General features: G+C 39.1%; 1 protein-coding gene across 1 annotated transcript in view; it reads right to left on the reverse strand.

The window, feature by feature from the left end:
- Nucleotides 1-20,522, reverse strand: part of LOC114053685 (somatomedin-B and thrombospondin type-1 domain-containing protein-like) — a 53,751-nt gene that overhangs the window by 31,485 nt on the left and 1,744 nt on the right. Inside the window, exon 2 of the mRNA XM_027876801.1 lies at nucleotides 4,617-4,811. Within this exon, the coding sequence (XP_027732602.1) occupies nucleotides 4,617-4,811 (195 nt within the window). The remainder of the gene's footprint in view (nucleotides 1-4,616; nucleotides 4,812-20,522) is intronic.

The raw sequence follows: 20,522 nt of genomic DNA on the forward strand, positions 1-20,522 counted from the left end.
TACTTCTTGTGTCCTGCCAAGCCTCAGTCTTGGATCATTCCCTCCATCTAAGCCTTTGCTCATATGTTTGGGCTTCTGAATGAAGGTGGAGAAAAATAAAGCAATGATTTTTAGGGAGTCCACTACAAACTTATGTTAAATAACCTCAAATGGACCCTCAATCCTTCCTCATCTCTTGAATTAACTCACTATCCCATTCACCACAACAGTTCTTCCAAACCTTTACATCCCTTGTGAATCACCCTCCTCCATATTCTGAACTAAGAATGTTGGCTCCTATTTTACTGAAAAAAAATTGAGGCCTGTTACTAAGAGCTCCCTCTTCTCCCTTCCTCCTCACCTCATATAATTCAGATGTCTTCTACCATTAACTCCTCCTTCACCTCTGTCCCACATGAAGAGGTGGCTCTTGCCAAGACAAACTCCTCTACCCTCCTAAGTGATCCCCTTGTATCCTGCCTCTTCCAGAAGATTGCACCCTCAACTATCCCCACTCTCCCATTCATCTTCATCCTCTCCCTATCTATTAGTTGCTTCCCTGCTGCCTACAAACATCCCCTGTCTTGTCCATGCTCAAAAAAACATCATTTGATCCTTCTATGCCAGCTATCATTCCAGTTCTCCTGCTTTTTGTGGCTAAATTCTTTGAGAAGGGCAATCATAATAAGTGCCTCCACTTCCTCTCCTCCTAACAATCTACAACCTGGCTTCCTACCTTAGTCATCTGAAACTGCTCTTTCCAAAGTCACCAGTGATCTCTTACTTGCCAAATCTAATAGCCTTTTATCAATCCTCATCCTCCTTGACCTCTCTCTGCAGCATCTGATATTGTTGACTACCCTCTTCTTCTTAATACTCTCTTCTCTCTCTTGGTTTTCAGGACATTCTCTCCTGTTTTTCCTCCTTTTATCAAACCACTCCTTCTCAGTCTCTAGTTCCTACACCCTACACATGGGTGTCTCCCAGAACTGTGTCCCAGACCTTCTTCTCACTTCCCTCTATATTATTTCACTTGCTGATCTCATAAGCTCCCATAGATTCAATTATCATCTCTTTATTGATGATTCTCAAGTTTACTTACTCAGCCCTCCCTGCTGACCTTCAGTGTCATATCTCCAATTGCCTATTAGACACCTTGAACTGTGTATCCCATAGACATCTTAAACTCAACATGTCCAAAATTGAATTATCTTTTCCCAAAACCCTCCCTCTTCTCTATAACTGGAAGGGCACCACCATCTTCCCCATCCTCCAAAAGCTCAACCTAGGTATCATCTTTGACTCCTCGTTATCTGCCAAGTCCTGTCAATTTCACCTTTGCAATATCTTTCAAATATTTCCTCTTCTCTCCTCTGACACTGTTACCACCTAGGTGCAGGACTTCATCTCATCATGTCTCGACTATAGCAATAGCCTGTTTGTTGGTATGTCTTCAACAAGTCTTTCCCCACTCCAGCTGCAAAAGTAATTTTCCTAAAGTGAAGGTCTGACCATGTTAATTCCCTTATCACCTTTCCAGTCTTCTCACACCTTATACCTCATCCTCAGCCTTGTACTCTTTGATACAGGTTCACTGGCCTCGATATTCCTTAAGCAAGACTCTCCATCTCTCAGCTCTGGGTATTTTCACTGGCCATCCCCCAAGCCTGGAATGCTCTCCCTCCTTCTCTCTGCCTCCTGGCTTCCTTCAAGTCCCAGCTAAAATTCTACCTGCTCAAGGAAGCCTTTCCTCTTCCCTCTTAATTTCAGGGCTTTCTCTTTGTTGATTATTTCCTACTTATCCTGCATATTTCTTGTTTGTGCCTGCAGGCACGGATTGTCTTTTGCCTCCTTTCGAATCACCAGTGCTTAACACAATGTCTGGCACGTAGAATATGCTTAATAAATGCTTATCATGTACTTACTGGTGCAAGACCAATGCTGCCTTTAGGCCCTCTACCCACTAGATAGTGAGGAACTGTGAAGGTAAGAGAATACAAGAAGCATTTGGTCTTGTCCTCTCCCCTCAAGAGAGATCTCTATAGATGAGACCAGTTAGGGATTAATTTGGATGAACAAACTCCTCTTTTAAAATACAATCACCTCCTTAGAGAGTTAACCTTATCCTTAGCATAACAGACTTCAATCAGAAAACCAGACTGTTTTTCTCCTATCTTAAGGAAAGAAATGGGGGAAGGGTACATCAGAGAAAGGCAGCCTGGGCAGGGTGCTGTAATACGGCACTTTGGAAAGCCAGAGGACAATGGAGGGCAATAGGAATCTGAAGACCAGAGACAAGGAACGCTAGAAGGTAAGAGCAAAGTATAGGGACAAAAAAAGTAGGGGGAGGGGAGTTGGGACAATTTTCATCTACCTAGCCAGCAGATTTACCTTTTTTTCCCACTAAAACGTTTTTCTGCTGCCTTTAGCATGCGTTTCACAGAATGCCCTGAAATAGTTGTACCTGACCTAGATGTATGAGTATCAAATGTGTTCTTAAAGGTGGAAGAGTAAAAAAAGGTCACTTGACTTAAAGTGTAAAGACTGGTTCATTTCCCAGCAAGGCCACTTACTAACTGCACCACCTTAGACAATAAATAAATAAACATTTATTAAGTGCCTATTATGTTCCATGAACATAAGTGCTGGGGATACAAAAAGAGGCAAGACAATCCCTGTCCTCAAGGAGCTCACGATCTAATTAGGCAGAAAACATACAAGCAATATGAACAAAGCAAGCTATATACAGGATAAATAGGAAATATTCAACAGAGAGAAGGCATTGGAATTAAGCGGGGGTTAGAAAAGGCTTCCTAGAAGGTAGAATTTTAGCTGGGACTTGAAGAAAGTCAGGGAGGTCAGCAGTCAGAGTGGAGAAGGGAAAGCATTCTAGATAGTAAGGACAGCAAGTCCAGAACCAACAGATGGTGTCTTGTTAGTGGAATAGCCAGGAGCCCAGTGTCACTGACTCAAAGAGCACATGGTAGGGAGTAAGATATAATAAGACCGGAGAGGTGAAAGGGGGCTAGGTTATGAAGGACTTTGAATGCCAAATAGAATATTTTGTATTTGACCCTACAGGCAATAGGGAGCTACTGGAGTTTATTGAGTAGATGGTGACTTGATTGGACCTAAACTTTAGGCAAATCACTTTAGTGGCTGAATGGAGGATGGATTTGAGTAAGGAGACTTGAGGCAGGGCAGACCCACCCGCAGGTTATTACAGTAATGCAGACATTAGATTAGGAGGGCGTTCACTAGAGTGAAGGCAGCATCAGAGGAGAGAAGGGGGCATATTGGAGAGATGTTGCAAAGTTGAAAATGACAGGCACTGGCAACATCTTGGATGGGGGCCAAGGTGAGAGATGGTGGACAGTCCAGGCTGACATCTAGGTTGGAGCCTAAGGTACTGGGAGGAGGATGTTGCCCTCTACAGTATTAAGGAGGGGGGGGGGAGGTTAGGGCGAAAGATAATGAATTTCATTTTGAACACTTTACTTCTCTGGGTATCAGTTTCCTCTAAATGTATTGCCTGCACTAAATCTAGGATTTCTGTGCTTTTTCTTTGCCAAGTGGTAAAAAAGAGCCATAATAGTGACAGTCTGTTGTGTCACAAGACAGTGCTGTGGGTCCTTATTACAGGATTTTACAAATAAAACCTTTAATAGTCCAGTCCATTCTAGCAGCCAAAGGCTGGGTGGGACTGGCTTTTTATTTTAATTTGAGAGAATGAAAAATATGTTTTAAAGGAATAAACTGATAGTTCCTAAAAAGTCCATTTATCCTTGCCCCTTTTTAAAAGAGACACTGTGTGCAAGAACCCACTAGTCGTGAACCCTCGATTTTGAATTCTCTCTCTTTTTTTTGAGCAACTACATTTCTGGGTGCTAATAATATAGGATACTTAATTATAAATTTGGCATTGCTACCCTTATAATTAAAATGGGGATTTGTTATTTAGGGTATTTTTATACCATTTAAGGAAAATTTTCTCTTATGCATGTATGTTCAAAATGGAGAAAATGCTCCTATGAAAATGCATTACAGTGCCTGAAATATATTAGGCACTTTATAAATGTTTTTATGTGCTATATGCTAGCTATTATTTTTATTACAAAGCAAGGTGCAGAGTCAACCTGTTTCTTCATGTAAAAAAAATTGCCATACTTTGTGCTAAGCATTTTGTCATCAGCATTAGTCCTAAACACTATAGCTTATGATAACAGCACAAGCCATTTGGGGGCATCATTGTATCACTGTACTTAGTGTGATATATTTTCCGTGTTACTGTGCATAAATCGGTCAGAGGGCTTGAAGAAACATGTCTGATAGACTATGTAAGAAAAACTGGCAGGAAGGAAGACATTTGTTATTGGTCTATCATTCCTTCAGCATAAGGGTTGTATCATGGAACAGTCTGGTTAAGCCTATGGACCTCTTCTCAGAATCACATTTTTAGAATTCCTCCCATATGTAGACCTCAACATTCCATTTCCTCCTTTCTCCTTCTCCTCACTTCCCAATCTTGACCTAGGAGGGCTTTTTTTCTTTTTCTAACAGCAATAAATAATATTTTTTGTATGAAATGGTGAAGAGTACTATTATAAGAAGATAACAACAATGACAAACAGGAATACCATATGAATGCCAACAATCCTGTCCATGAGAAGTTGTGTATTCCAGACAGCCAGCTTTCTCTTCAAGATGTGGGCAAGGCTCCCCACCATTCTGAGGTTCCTGCTGCACATAACGTCTCCGCACACGTGTTGCAGGTTTACACTGGTCTGCACAACTGCTCCAGGGACTCCATTCTCCCACAATGCATGGGCGAGCTAGAAAGTAAAATGATAAAACATTTATGGTAGTGAACTTCTCCAGTAGATCACATTGGCACCCCATTATCTTTTCTAATGTAGAATTTAAAGTTCAACACCATCTAAATTAGGTTTTGGCTGATATACAGTTGAAAAGGTAGCATACAAATCCTAGATTATTTCCATTTGTCTTGCCCCTACAACTATTCCTAGAAACTATGATTGTTTAATATCACAACACATACCAGATATCAGAATATCACAATGCACCAGACAGACTTGGTAAACCTCTTTCCATTAATGATTGATAGGTAAACCTGCAGGGACCCTTCTCTCAAAACCCCAAAGTGGATTTTAGGTCCATTTAAAAAAAATAAATACTGTCCTAGAGAAGGTCCAACCTTGATCCATATGAAGCAGATCCAAGAAGACTTAGCCTAGAGTAGGACCATCCCAGAAGATTCAGTCCCTGTCACTGAGAACTAATAAAGCTATGGAATACCAGAGCTAAAAGAACCTTAGAGATCATTTAGTATAACTCCCACCTTTTATAGATGAATAAACTGAGAGTCAGTAAAGTTTAAGTATCACAAAGTTATTGGCATAGCCAGGACATGAACCCAAGTCTTCCTAGTTCAGAGCTTTCTCCATATACTATGTTATAAGATATTAAGAGAACCTCAGACTATAACCTTGACTTCTAGAACTGCCTTAGGATTTGGTCTGCCCAAGATAAGACACGACCTCCCAAGGCAGCTCAAGATAAGAGACAAATTGCTATGGGTGGCACAAGTTTCCTAGAACTGACCTGGACACTTTGGAGACAAGGATATTGTCCCCAGTGGGCAGAATGAAGCTGGCTACTCCCAGTTTCCCATGGATTGATTCTATTTCCTCATTCACCTGATAGAACACATCAGGTCAGATATCATGTTCCTTTAAAAAGACTGAGATGTCTGTTTACCAAATTTGCTATTGAGTCATTTTTAGTTTGTCTCAAAAAGCCACAAACCAGGATTTCAAGGTCAGATATTATTGAGTTCTTGAAAATCCATTATGCCAATTTAATGGTCAAGAAAAGATTTTTAAGAGATCCTGTTGCTTTTAGATTTATTTCCCTGAGGATTTAGAATGAGATAAAGGATAATAATAATAATGACAATAATGACAACAACAATAATAGTCACTAGCATTTATGTAGTGCTTTAAGTTTGCAAAGCAAAGATTGCTGCTGTTTTTTGTGAATGCTATGTCATTATTGAGCCTGCAGAGTTCATTCTTGTTTCATGCAAACTAGCCTTGCCTCTCCTATCTTGTACTTTTGAAGCCATCACTTTGTGAATCACCCTCTCTGGGGAATGAGTGGCTATACGACTAGATATTCCGGGAGATCCTACATCATATCTTTTATACATTTCCAGGAAAAACTACAGACCTCTCTGTTAGCTTTGTCAGGTTGGCAAAGAGCTGCTTTAGTATCCCTCAGTATGGAGTCACCAATCATCGCTATTTGTTTCTTCTCTAACCAAATGACCTCTTACTTTCTGTGTTTTCAAGGAACACTTCATTTTACTGATAACCTGGAAAGTGAACAAATGTTCTTAAACCCCTTTCTCTCCTCTTCTGGGAGGGAGGCCAAGCTGAACTTTGAGCATAGATAACAGCTACTTGGCCCTGGCAGAAAGAAAAGCAACACCTACTTCAAAGAACTCTCTATAAAATTCTTCCTTTTCACCATATTTTCCCAGAATCAAGATCTTCAGTTCTTCCCCTTTCTTATAGCAACTACTTGGGGGTCCTCAACATGAAAACTTTTACTCCCTTTATCTCATTAGCACCCTGAGGGGCACATTCAGTTTCATCCTCTCTCCCCTCCTTTCCCAGTTTAAATCCTTCAGTTTCAAAGCTCTCCAGATCTTCATCACACTTTCTCCTTTCCCTCAAGTCTTTCTCTCAACTTACCCTTCTTATTACATAGGTGCATGGGATATGCCCCTAGCTAAAATGAAAATGAATATTGCTTTTAGAGTATATTTAAGATCCTGCACTTCTTCAAAAATTTTGGTTCACTTTTAAATTTTTGTTTGGTTCTTCTGGTTTGTTCCAAAGGTATTTATAGTCCCTGGATGAAAAGGCAATCCAAATGGCAAGTTACTGTTTTCTGTCATTGTTACTGTTGCTTCAGGTTTGAACTTGGCAGAAAGAGGCTTCCTGTTTTGTTTGAAACCCATGACTTTAAAAGACCCATCAAAGAGATTCAGAAAGTTTTGTAGACTTTGAAATACAATATTTAAGAGATTTAACTGAGATACAAATTGAATATATTCATTTGAAAATAGTTACAAATAAAAAGGTAATCCCCAAACCATCAAGTTGAAAGATTTGTACACAATGTTTGTTCCCTTCCTGAATATAATAAAACACAATAATCTATTCTTGATTTATTTTTGTGTTTTTGATTATTTTGACTGCAATTTCTTTTTGCCAAATAAGGACTAGTTTTTTGAAGGCAGAGTTGGAGGGGAAACATGGAGGTTCTAGCTGGACTGAATATTAAGTAAGGATCATACATAATTACAGCTGCATGACAACAATCTCATTTTAAATCTAATGCATTACTATTCAGTACCCTTTCCCTCTGATGCTTATCCCATTCAATTTAACTCACATCTCTGTAAATCCCTCCAAAGGTTCTCTTAAAATTCAGCATTCTTAGCATCCATTTCTTTTTCACTAGTTACTAATGACACCCGACAAGACATTTTGTCTGTTCCATGATATTCTGAATTGTCATCACTACAAGTTAACTGCAATCTCCCAGTTTCTGAAAACTCTGTTAAAATTTGATCCCTTTGGGTTATCCTAGGAATTTGGGGTACTTTGCTGACAGCCAGGGATTATAGATTCAACAGATACCAGAAAGCAAGGTCACCAGTTTCTATAAAAATTTATTTTAGTCAGTATCTGCTAAGTGTGCAAGGCCTTATGTCTAGCAATAGGAAAACACAGCAAATGAGACATGGTCCTGGCCCACAAAGAACTTAAGAGTTTTCCAGAGCAATAAGATGGATGCACGTGCGCACACACACACACACACACACACACACACACACAAACACACAAACATACACACATGACATAAGACAGAATGTGCTAAATACCAGGTAGGAATCCAAATAAAGTTCTATGACAAATATAAAATGAGAGTAATCACTTCCAGTAGAAGGAAGCAGGAAAGATTCCAGGGAGAAAATGGTACCCTTGTTGGGCCTTGAGGGAAACTGAGGAAGAAATAAAAGAAGAAATGAAGTTGCTGTTCACCATGGCTTTTACTTCAGAAAAGATGAAGAGGATTTAGGGCCCCTCAAGAGTATGAAAAATTTTATAAGTGATAAGTGAACTTTAAACAATCAGCATTTTAGAAAATAAATTGTAAAGGCTGGGGAGAGTAAAGTTAATCGGATTGATTTAGGGTTGAAAGCTACCTATTGAGGAAGTAATCTGGTCCAATGCTTCACTTTAGAGATGAGAAAACTAAGAACTAAAGAGGTTAAGTGACTACCCAAGGGCACACAAATAGTAAGTAGCAGAGCTAGGATTTGAACTCAGGTCCTTTGACCCTAAATCCAAGGCTCTTTCCAATATAACAGAGAGAATATGGGAAGGAAAGTACTAAAGGGAAAGAGAGTTAGGAAGATAGAAGTAATATCCTAACAGCAGATAATAAAGAATCTTCTTAGACAAAAACATGCAAAAAGGAAAAACATTTATTAACTCCTACTAAAGCTAAATATTGCTGGGAACTAAACTAAAAACATTACCCATCCCTGCCCCCACTGTTTTCTATCTCTGAGTCAGCTCTATCTGCATCAGGGAAAAACCCTCAAATCAAGGCATCCCAAGTCTGTAACTGCCTGATATTTTGAATGATTCTCAGAAACAATGATGCTTATTCAGATTATGCAGATCTCACTTTCTCATTTGCCACACTTTCTCATTCTATGCTATTTTTGTCACTGTATCCCTAGAAAGTCTCCCAGCTGGACCTCCCTACACATAGCAGGCCTTCCTTTGGTAGCAGCACAGACAGGGAAAACTGAAACTATCCCATCTGAAGGAAGAGGACTTGGGTCTGAATCCTGATTCTACCACATTGTGCTACTTGGCTAACCTTGGGCTTAGTTTCTTCATCTGTAAAACAAATGGGTTGAACTCAATTAGAGATATCAAATTTTCTGCCAGCAAAGAGACTGGAACCAGATTAAAAGGTAATTGGAAAATGTTTAACAAAATAAGTAAAAATACAAAACAATGTAATGTTAAGTTGTGATTTTCTAAATCAATACCCCAAATCTCAGGGTTTCTATTAGTCTTTGACACCCCTGACTACATCATCTAGAAGATTCATTCTAGATCTGGAACCCTCTTCTTCTTTTAGTACTTCAGAGCTATTAACTTATTATAAGAGTCGTCTATCTGCAACCTCCCATTCTCAATATATGACTAACCTGCCTTCTTTTGCACCATTTCTTGCACCAAAGGCATTCTTAAGAAGATGCTATAAATTATTTATACCTGCTGTGTATCCTCCCATTCCCCTTTGTTCTGCGGTTCAGTCATTTTTCAATCATGTCCGATTCTTCATGACCTCATTTGGGGTTTTCTTGACAAAGATTCTGGAGTGGTTTGCCATTTCCTTCCCCAGGTCATTTTACAGATGAGGAACTGAGGCAAACAGGGTTAAATGACCTGCCCAGGGTCACACAGATAGTAGATTTCTGAGGCCAGATTTGAACTCAGTAAGATGAGTCTCACTGACTCCAGGTCAGGCACTCAATCCATTGTGCCACCTAGCTGCCCCCATTCCCCTGTGGGTTATTTGTAAATTTAGGGATGTGCTGTAGCCACCTTGAACTGGGCTTGAAAAAGTCAGTTGTTAAATTTTCAGTGTGAGCATTTATAACTCAGAAATCAGCAAGTGCCACAAATCAGGATATGATTTATTGTTTTGTTGATTATCTGGACTAATAAAGCGAGGGCAAAAATGGTAATAATTCAGATTAGACATAAAAGTCTGTCATGGATTTTTGCAGAAGAGATTATTAAACATTTACCAGCACACCCTAAATAGCTTAAAGTCATTGAAAGCACTGTGTAGTTTCCCCAAATGGAATGTAGGTGATTTCTCCTTCCTCCATTACCTCCTCAAAAAGAATTTTCAATAAATTAGTTAGGCATGATTTCCCTTTGAAGAAGGATGAGAAAGAATGAGGTAAGTGAAAAGAGTACTGGTCAGAATCAGATCTAGGTCAGTCCAGGTTTGACACTTTGTAAACATGCAACCATGGACAAATCATTAAACTTCTTCATGCCTTGACCGTAAATGTGGATAACACATGTATTGCCTGAGTCCAGATGTGTGCTGGAGTCAGCTCAAAGGTCTCTAGAGAGCTGATTGTTAAATTTTTAGTGTGAATATTTATACTTTGGAAATCAATAAATGCCACAAATAAGGGCTTGATTTATTGTTCATTTTCTAGATTTCAGGCAACTAGATGGCACAGTGTATAGAGTGCTAGAGTCAAAAAGACCTGAATTCAAATCCTGCCTCCAATGCTTACTAGCTCTGTGACCCTAGGCAAATCAATTAGCCCCAATCTGCCTCAGTTTCCTCATCTGTAAAATGAGGATAAAGGAGAACTCACCTCCAAGGGTTGTTGTGAGAATCAAATGAGATAAAAATTATAAAGCATTTAGTGCAATGCCTCACACATGGTAAATGCTATATAAATGTTAGTTATTATTATTTCTTGCAGTGATGGAGAAATGTTAATAATGTAGATTTAAAATGTGTCTTGTGGTACATTTCCCTTCTCCCACCTCCCCAGAGCCAACTGTTAAATATTTCTCAATATACACCTCCTCACAGACTTGTTGTAAAGAAAATATTTTGTAAAACAAAGTGCTAAAAAAATGTGATCTATTACTACTTCATTCTTCTGCCTCTCCCAACTACAATCAGGAGCAAATAAACAATATTCTGTCTTCTTTTTAAGTGGTACCTTGCTGGACCTGAAATGGGAGAATCCATGCCATTGTGTTCTGCATTCGGAGATGCATGGTCGCTCAGGCCACAACACAATTAGCCCTGCCTTCCCCACTGACTTCCTTAGCTTTGGTTCCACTATTTAAATAAGGTGGGCTATAAATAATAATGATGAGCTAGCACCAAGACTTATTGTGCAGAATGACTAAGAAAAATTACAAGTTGACATTATGAATTATTGTATAAATGCCATGTTCATTTAAAAGCCCAGACATGAAGGTGCCAGTTGGGTTCAGAGCAAGTCTCCCTCCCAGCACATAGTGCTAAAGGTTGACTGATGGCATTCTCATAAACTGCAAACCCAGATCAAAAAATATTTGTGGGATTTTTTTCAAGATAGAGTTTTCAGAAATAAAGGCAAGTTGTTTCCTAGGAGAGGTTAATTTTTTTTAATATCCCAAAGTTGCAAAAGACAACAAACATCTCAACTAGCACCCCCACACACATACCTGTGCATCTACTGGAAGGCAGAAAGAAACACCTGTTCGAGGAGGCATCCAGGAAGAAAAGAAAAAAAAAACAAAAAACAAAAAAAAACAAAAAACCCTGGGAGCTTACTGGCTCCCAGAAGACCTGAATTATCATCTTGATTCTGACATTTACTAACTACATGACCCTGAGTAAGACACTTCACTCTCTCTGTGGCTCAATTTCCCCATCAGTAAAACAAGGACTTTAGATTACATGATCTTCAGGGTCCTGCCTAGCTAAAAACCCTTATTCCCTCCCCCAAATCAGACTCAGATCCTGTATCTTTTCAATAGTAAGTCAGATGTTTAGAATGACATAACTGTCTTTTGACCAAATCATAGGAAGAAAAGGAAGTAAACAAGCATTTATTAAGCACCCTCTAAGTGCCAGGCACTGTGCTAAGGACTTTACAAATCTTATCTCATTTGGTCCTCAGGACCCTGGGAAGTAGGTGCTATTGTTATCCTATTTTACAGTTGAGCAAACTAAGGCAGATAGAGGCTAGATACAGCTAGTAAGTATCCAAATTTGAACTCAGGTCTTCCTGACTGCAGGCCACCTAATTGAACAATACAAGTAAGATTTGAATCCTCCCTATATACTGAAAGCAAGTAATGTAGATCTAGATTCACAAAGCACCCAGTCTCAGAGTAGGAAGCCTTCAGAGGCCATTTACTCCTAGATAAGAACGCCCCCCCCCCCCCAACTAAGCACTCCACAAATGGTCATTGATCCTTTCCTTAGAGGCGGCTTCTGAAAGGGAAGCCACTTTGTGAGACACACGGGTCCATATTTGGATAGCTCACCTTAGGAAGTTTTCCCTTACATGAAGCCTTGTAAATTCTATCCCACCTATCTCCATTCATATGGCTACCACCCTTGTTTAGGGCCCCATGATCTTTCACCTGGACTATTTCAATAGCTTCCTAATTGCACTTAGTCTCTCTTTCTAACCCAACCCCTTCCGATACACCTTCCACACAGCTACCATATTGATACTTCTTTAAAGCACAAGCCTGATTGTGACATTCTTCTGCTGAAGAAGCTTTGATGACTCCCTATTGCCTCTGAGAAAAATACAAAATCTTTTTAGCATTTACACTCTGACCCCAAACTATCTTTCCAGACATATTTCCATTATTCCTCCTCCCTACCCTCCCCCCCACCACTCCATATACTCTACATACCAGTTCAATGGGCTTACTTGCTGTTCTCCATGTAAGAGAATCCATTTCCCACACAGATTGTCTGTCCCTCATGCCTGAGATGCCTTCTCTCCTCACCTCTGCCTCTTAGAAACCCTGGCTTCATTCAAAGCTCAGCTCTAGTTCCACCTATTTGAGACCTTTCCTAATTTTCACATTTGTTAAAACCACCAAACCCCCACCCCCCAAAAAAATTACCATATGTTTATTTTACATATATTTTATATTTACATATCTTTGGTAATAGTTCTTCCCCCCAGAAGAATATAAGCTCTTTGAGGGCAGGGATTGTAGTTGTTGTTCAGTAGTGTACAGCTCATCCATTTGGGATTTTCTTGGCAAAGATACTGGACTGGTTTACCATTTCCTTCTCCAGCTCATTTTTATGGATGAGGAAACTGAGGCAAACAGGGTTTAGTGACTTGTCCAGGGTCACACAGCTAGTAATGTCTGAGGGCAGATTTAAACTCAGCAAGATGAGTCTTCCTGACTCCAGACCTGGCACTCTATCCAGATGCCCTGAGGGCAGGGATAGCTTTAATTTTTTTTCTTTGCATCCTTTAAGCCTAGTGTGTAATATCTGGTACATAGCATGTGTTTAATAAATGCTGAATGAATTAAATTGATAATTAAATCTGACTCTCTTGCAACTGCCACCTCTTACTAGTAATTCTGCCCTGGAGGGTGAACAAAACTAATCCTTCTTCCATATGACAGCTTTTCCATATGAAGCCAGTGCTGCGCATTTCCCTCTAACTTTCATCCAATCCTGATAGCACATGATCTGAGGGACTTTACCAATCCACTCACCTCTCTGTATGCTCTCTACTTCTCAATGTCCTCTCTAAAATATGCCTCCCAGAACTGAATATAATATTTCAGATGATGTATGACCAGGATAGAGTACAGTGGCATTATTACATCCCTCATTCTAGATACTACACCTTTTTTAATGCAGCTAAAGATGGAATTCGTTTGGGGCTATCCCACTGTTGATCCATACTGTGATTTCCAACCACTAAAAACACCAGATCTTTTTCAGACAAATTGCTTTCTAACCCTGCCTCTCCCATATTCAACTTGTAAATTCATCTGTAAAAACCCAGGTGACTGGGTTAAAGTTAAGATTATATTCTATTTCTCTCTACTAAATGTCTTGTCCTTAAATTGTCATATATCTTACTCGTATTGAAGCCTTTGGAGATCCTCTCTTCTAACTCGTAAGTTAGCTATTGCTCCTAATTTTGTGTCTTATGCAAAATCTGTAAATATACCAACCATGCCACCTTCTTCCAAGTCATTAATAAAAATATTGACAGCACAAGACCAGGTAGAAATACCTGAGTTACTCTACTACAGGGATTTATCTAAGATGACATTAGGAATTAATGACTGGGTTCAACTATCCAACCATATCCAAATTCATCTAACTATAATCCAGTTGCCCATATTTCTCCATTTTAACCACAAGGATAATATGAGAGACATTTTCTAATTCTTTGATAAAATCTTTAGAAACCATAGCTACTCAATGACCTTATCACAACAACTACCATATCCATGAAGAAAATAAGTTAGCCACCATCACCTGTTCTTGCTGAAGTGATGCTATTTCTTTATGATCCCAACTTCCTTTTCCTAAATAGTAATTCGCCATCCGCTAGAATTCTGCAAGAAATCAAAAGTGAAGCCCACTAGTCTAAATCTCAAAGGCTTCACTCTTGTCCTTTCTTTTTTTTTTTCCTGAGTAGGCAATGGGGTTAAGTGACTTGCCTAGGATCACGCAGCTAGTTAAGTGTTAAGTGCCTGAGGTTGGATTTGAACTCAGGTCCTCCTGAATTCAGGGCCGGTGCCCTATCCACTGCGCCACCTAGCTGCTCCCTCTCTTATCCTTTCTGTAAACTGGGACAACCATTACCTTTCCCCAGTCCTGCATCCTTTTCCCCATTATTCATAATTGTTCAAGTATCTATTGCTCAACAATCATACTCACTAGTTATTTCAATACCCTGGGATGTACTTCCTTGCTGACAAACTATCAAGGGCAGTTAGGTGCTTTTACTATCTCCCTACTTATCTTGCATTTCAACTCTTTATTAGCCATTCTTTGTGTTCTGTCCTTTTCAGTCCAAAGATCATTCTCCTTGGCAGGAAAAATAGATGCAAAATGGGAAGAAACAGCTCAACCTTCTTTCCATTGTCCATTGTTCATTGTCTAATATACCCCCAATTAGCATTCTCTATCATTTGTTATCCTCTCTTGTCCCCAGTACAGCAATAAATAAATCTGCCCTTTTTTTGTCCTTAACTCTTCTAGGAGATTTCTTGGAATAGCTGGGGGGTATAGTGGATTGAGCCCCAGGCCTAGAATCAGGAAGACCTGAGTTCAAATCCAACCTCAGATACTTAATAGCCGTGTGACCCACCCTGTTTGCCTCCGTTTCCTCATCTGTAAAATGAGCTGGAGAAGGAAATGGCAAACCACTCCAGTATCTTTGCCAAGAAAACCCCAAACAGGTCACAAAGAGCTGTATACAACTCAATAACAACTCCTCAACTTTAGTGTTCCTGACACCATGCCACACTTTTGTATTCATTTTCCATTACCTGCCTGTTCTGTCTGCCTCTTGTAATTCTAAATTGTTCAACACTGATGTTTTTAAACCAGTTTCACTTTTGTTCCACATCAGAATTGTTCTCCTTTGTGTCTTCCGAATTTCATTCTTGAAACCTCCAACCCATCCCTCCTGGACTTACTACTCCTACACAATTTTCATCCATGGGATCTAACTATCTTTCCTCTGAAAGCTTTGATGACTGATCTCCAAACATTTAGGGTGGATATCAAACTATAATCAGATTTCCTTTCCTTCTGTTTTACAAATTTTTGGATGGAATGGCTACTTCCGCCTCAAGGTCCTGTCATTTCTACTTCAGCAACTAGTTCTTCCTTATTGAGGAGAATCAAGACAGAGTAGCTATTTCTTTTTTTGCCTCTTTTGAAGGATAAAATTATCATTAAGGTGAGCCCAGAAATCATTAGCTCTGCTTTTGGCAGAGAAAAACCTCCAGATGTACAGATAATTGAAGTCCCCTATCATTATTACTGTATCATCCCTCTTTTCCAGGCTTGTGATCCATTTCCCAAACTCCTCATCTATTTCCTTTCTGTTCAAGTGTTCTGTAGTACAGTACACAATATCTCACACACACACACACACACACACACACATACACACACACATACATATAAAATCTAAAGCCATAATGAAAAATATAAATCAATGCAGGTAAATCAATTCTCTACAGTTACTATCTTTCTGATGACCACTGTCAGAAAAGCCACAGCAGAACTTTTATCTGTGAGCCCAGAGAATATGTTGATAAGAAATCTTCCTAAATGTCTGTTTTCTCAGAAAAGGACACAGACAATAAGGGAAGTGATGGTACAACCATGTTAAAGTTGAAGTATACTTTTAAAAACCCAAGCTGTATATAGTAGATTTGCAATTTCATCTGCAATCCTCTTTTGGAAATGTTCATATCTGTCAATAACTGTCAAGTTCAAGAAAAACTATTTTGAAGTCTTCTTAAAGTCTACTTTCTTATTTTTTCTCTCCAAGTCAACAGAGCTTTCTGAAACTCTTGAAAATACAAAGACAGAATGTTCAGGGATTCTGGGCATGCATAAGATAAAAATCCTAGAAAATACATATTCCTTTTCTGGCTTTGGTTTCCTCTTATCCACCACTAACAAGAATTTTCCCTTGCATACAGTTGTTTGGAATTTTTTCTCTAAGAACTTGAGTTTATTTGAGTACTTCCAGATGGCAGGGTCATCTCCTCTATTACTTATCTCAAAGCTCTACACTGAAGTTGGGAATTGTGAGTTTGCTCTTTGTTCTAACTTTTCCACCTTCATGGACTTAAAATGAGGATTGTATGTTGACCATATGCAGACCGTGGGAGTTCTGTAACTAGAGTCTTGTAAAGAATTGCTCTCTAGGAAGCCAAAAACAGCTTCCTTAACTGAAAGCTCTCCTTCTTCACCTCTACTTCTTGGAATGTCTACCTCCTATCAAGACCTAGCTCAAGTCCCACCTCCCCACAGAAGACTTTTCTAATCCTACCAGTTGTCTATGTTCCTCCCCAAAAAAATATTTTTCATTTAAAACACATATATTTTGCATTAAATTATCTGTGTGGATGTTATTTTCCCCAAGTAGAATGTTTTGGTTTTGTCTTTGTACCCCTACCACCAAACACGGTCCCAGGCAAATATTAATATTAGGTGAACTGAATTGAACCCTGTAGCTTCTTCCTCAAAGAGTTTTATATATCCTCTCTCTTCAGCCTAAACATGACCCCCTCCACAAGCTAAACTGAAATCACTCCCCTACCCCCCTCAGTTTCAACTGCCAATAAAATCCTCTTTCCTTTAATTCAACCATGGTAGAATCTGATGGATTAAATCAAAGATTATGCCTTAAACATACCATAGTTTGATACTTTTGCACATTACTTTTTCTTCAGTTTGTTTCCCTAATTCCTTAGTAAACCTTTTAACCCTGACTTTGTCTTTGTTGGATTAAGGAAAGGAAAATTGGCCAACACCCAGTCCCAAAGAAGGCAGATTTCCTTAGGGGTCAGGTTTAGGTTGGTAGCAACAGGAAATAGAGGAGGAAGCAATATTCATGGAAAGGGGGGTTGAAGTTCTGCAGTTGGAGCTGTATTCAATCTCCTACAGGTGGTTATTTATCCCCACAGGTCTTCTGGCTGTACAATAGGGATTGAATCCCTAGACAGAGAAAAAATAGAGAACTGGTGCCAGATAACAGTATTTTAAAAAAGGAGGATGCTCTAGTGGTAGAGAACTGGACCCAGAATCAAGTTCTTCTTCTAATATAGTGGATATTGAGGTCATCACATAACTCAAAGTACTCTGAACTGCTCTCAGACTACTATGGAGGAGTTTCCCCACAGGGAGTTACCTATACCAATGAAATTACAAATTTAATGTAAAACAATAAAACTCAGGAAGAATTCCTCAATAAAAAGATTTCTTAAGAATAAGTTATGTTCCCTGAGTTATGAAAGTAACTAAAGCAAACATAAATAATTTTGAGCATCAATCTTAAGATGAATTAATTGCCTATAGAACCCTGACCCTGGGGAAAAAAATGATCTTCTGAATTTGTACCGCAAAAATCTCAAACCACAATCATGAGATTTTTGAGATCACTTTGTCTTCTTTGGTGCTTAACGTTCTTCAACTGAGTGGTTTCCTTAGATCTTGAATCTGCTGGGAAATTGCCCACTATCCAACTATATCTTCCAGAAGGAAATAAGTAAAACAGCTGAATAGGTAGAAATAACTAAATATGGATCAAGCTCCATCAGGACCATTCAATTCAATAAATAATTTATTATTATTAAACAAATTATTATTACTATATGCAAGGCACTGTGGTAGTCACTAGATTTAAATAAAAAGTCTCTAGTCCTCAATGAACTTACATTCTACTTGGGAAGGGACAAAAAGGAGGCAAGAGACAGCACGCATATCAATAAATATAAGACAATTTGAAGTCATTAGAGCACTAAAACAACCTGCTCGTTCAAGAAAGCCCTTGTATACCAGGTGGCACTTGCACCAAGCTATGGCAGACAAGGTGCTGGATTTGGGAGTCAGAAGTCAAGGATTGAAACTCTACCTCAAATACTTACTAGCTATGGGATGCTAGGCAAGTCAATCAATCTCTACTTTCCTCAGTTCCTCATCTGTTAAATGAAGGGGGTTGGACAAGATAGTCTCTAAACTTGCTTCCAATTCTAAATTTATCATCTTATGAGCCATGAAAGGAGCTAAGAATTCTAAGAGGTAATAGTGAGAGAAGAGTTCTGGGCATGAGGGTTAGTCTGTGCTCAGGTACAGAAATCAGAGAAGGAACACTGAATTCAGCAAACAGATCAATTGACTACTCCAGAAAACAGTATGTGAAAAGGGAATAATATGAAATGTGTCTGGAAAAGTAAATGGGAACCTGAAGGGGAAAGGGGCAGTTTTAAATGTCAAGGTGAGGAGATTTAATTTTCTCCTAGAGGCAAAAGAGAACCATTGAAGCTTCTTGAGCAAGAGAATGGCATGGTCTGAACTGTACCTTAGGAATATTAATTTGGCAGCTGTGCAGTAGATGGATTAGAGTGAGAAAAGCCTAAAAGCAGGAGGAATCAATGTGTAGTTCATAGTATCAATCCCAGGGCAAAGCGACTGAATTAGGACAGTAGGCATGAGAGTAGAGAGAAGGGAACAGACCCAAGAGATAGTATGGAAGTAGAATTGATGAGACTTGACAGTTGATTGGATATGGAAAGGGAAGGGAAGAGTCAAGGATAATTCCAAGATTTTGAGTCTGACTGATTGGAAGAACGGTGATTGTATTTCAGTGGAAGTTTGGAAGATGAGTCAAGTGTAGGAATTGGTGAAGTGTACGTTGGAGTATCATATCACCACAATGGTTCCTTCTACTCCTATTGACACTCTTCAGAGAATAGTTAATCTCCAAAATAGTAAACTAGAAAGAATTTCATTTCTTCCTTTGCCAGCTATAACTTTACTCATGTACCTGCCTTATTGTTGAGAAAATCACTTACAGATTGTGTGGTGGAGAGAGCCTTGGGTCTGGACTCAGGAGGCCCTGAGCTCAAATCTGGCCTCAGACACTTACAAGCTCTGTGATGCTGGGAAAGTCACTTAACCCCTGTCTGATTTAGTTTTCTTAACTGTAAAATGGTGATCATGATACAGGGCTGTTGTGAGGATCAAATGAAATAATATTTGTAAAACACTTATCACAGGGCCCAGTGTTTAATAAGTGCTTATTTCCTTCCATCCTCATCTCCTTCTCAGCTCCTTCCTATTTGCCCAAAGTGAGAACTATGGGAGTGAGAATAACTTAGATTATACCACATGAAAGAGAGAGGGGTTGCCCTTGCCCATGAGGAGGAAAGCAGCATTACTTAGGAGCAAGAAATAATCTGGAGACTCCAATGCAGGAATAGCAATATCTTGGGTAAAATAAGGAGTGGCTCAAGAACATGATTACACAACCACCATTTCTCAGGCTTTAGCTAGTCTTTATTTCATCTCTCCTGGATCACTGAACCATATCACCCTAACCTATCTTTCTGTGCAGGCAGCATGAAATAGTGAACAGAGTCCTTGGATTGGAGTAAGAAGACCTGAGTTCAATGCCAATGATATGACCCTGGGTAAGTCACTTAAACTCTTTGTGACTCAGACAACTTCTTAAGACCTATCTACTAAGATGGGATACAGTTAGTTCCCATACCAGGAGTTACTCCATGCTACATAAATCAGATATTTCAGTATTCTACATTCTAACTAAAGTGAATTATTCTTCATCTCCATTTTTATTCTGAGCTCTCTCTCTCTCACATCTTTATTTTAATTCTAGAGCTCTGGGCTTGGAATCAGAAATACCTGAGTTCAAATATGGCCTCAGGTCCTCCCTAGCTGTCTGACCTTGAGCAAGTCACTTTACCTGTTTGCCTCAGTTTCCTCAACTGTAAATTGGGGCACCTACCTCCCAAGGTTGTTGTGACAATCAAATGATATATTTGTCAAATGCTTATCACAGTGCCTGGCATTTATGATTATTATAATTATTATTTTATTTTCAATTTGATCTTCAATATCAGCAAATATAAATGTTTCAACATACAAATAGAAACAGGAACCAGGACTGCATGTGAAACTTTAAAAGTGTATATGTTAAGTTTAACAAAGTAGCAACAAAATTGCCCTGCTTGTTTGAGTCCCTCTCTGGGCTTCCTTCTGTTTTACTCTCCCTTCTTTGGGCTATTTTATATTTCTGCAATGTATTATTCCTTTGTGTGTTGAAAGCCTTCTTTTCCTTTAAGACT

Source organism: Vombatus ursinus, unplaced genomic scaffold (genome assembly GCF_900497805.2).
Source record: "Vombatus ursinus unplaced genomic scaffold, bare-nosed wombat genome assembly UNPS02014812.1, whole genome shotgun sequence".
Lineage (NCBI taxonomy): Eukaryota > Metazoa > Chordata > Mammalia > Diprotodontia > Vombatidae > Vombatus > Vombatus ursinus.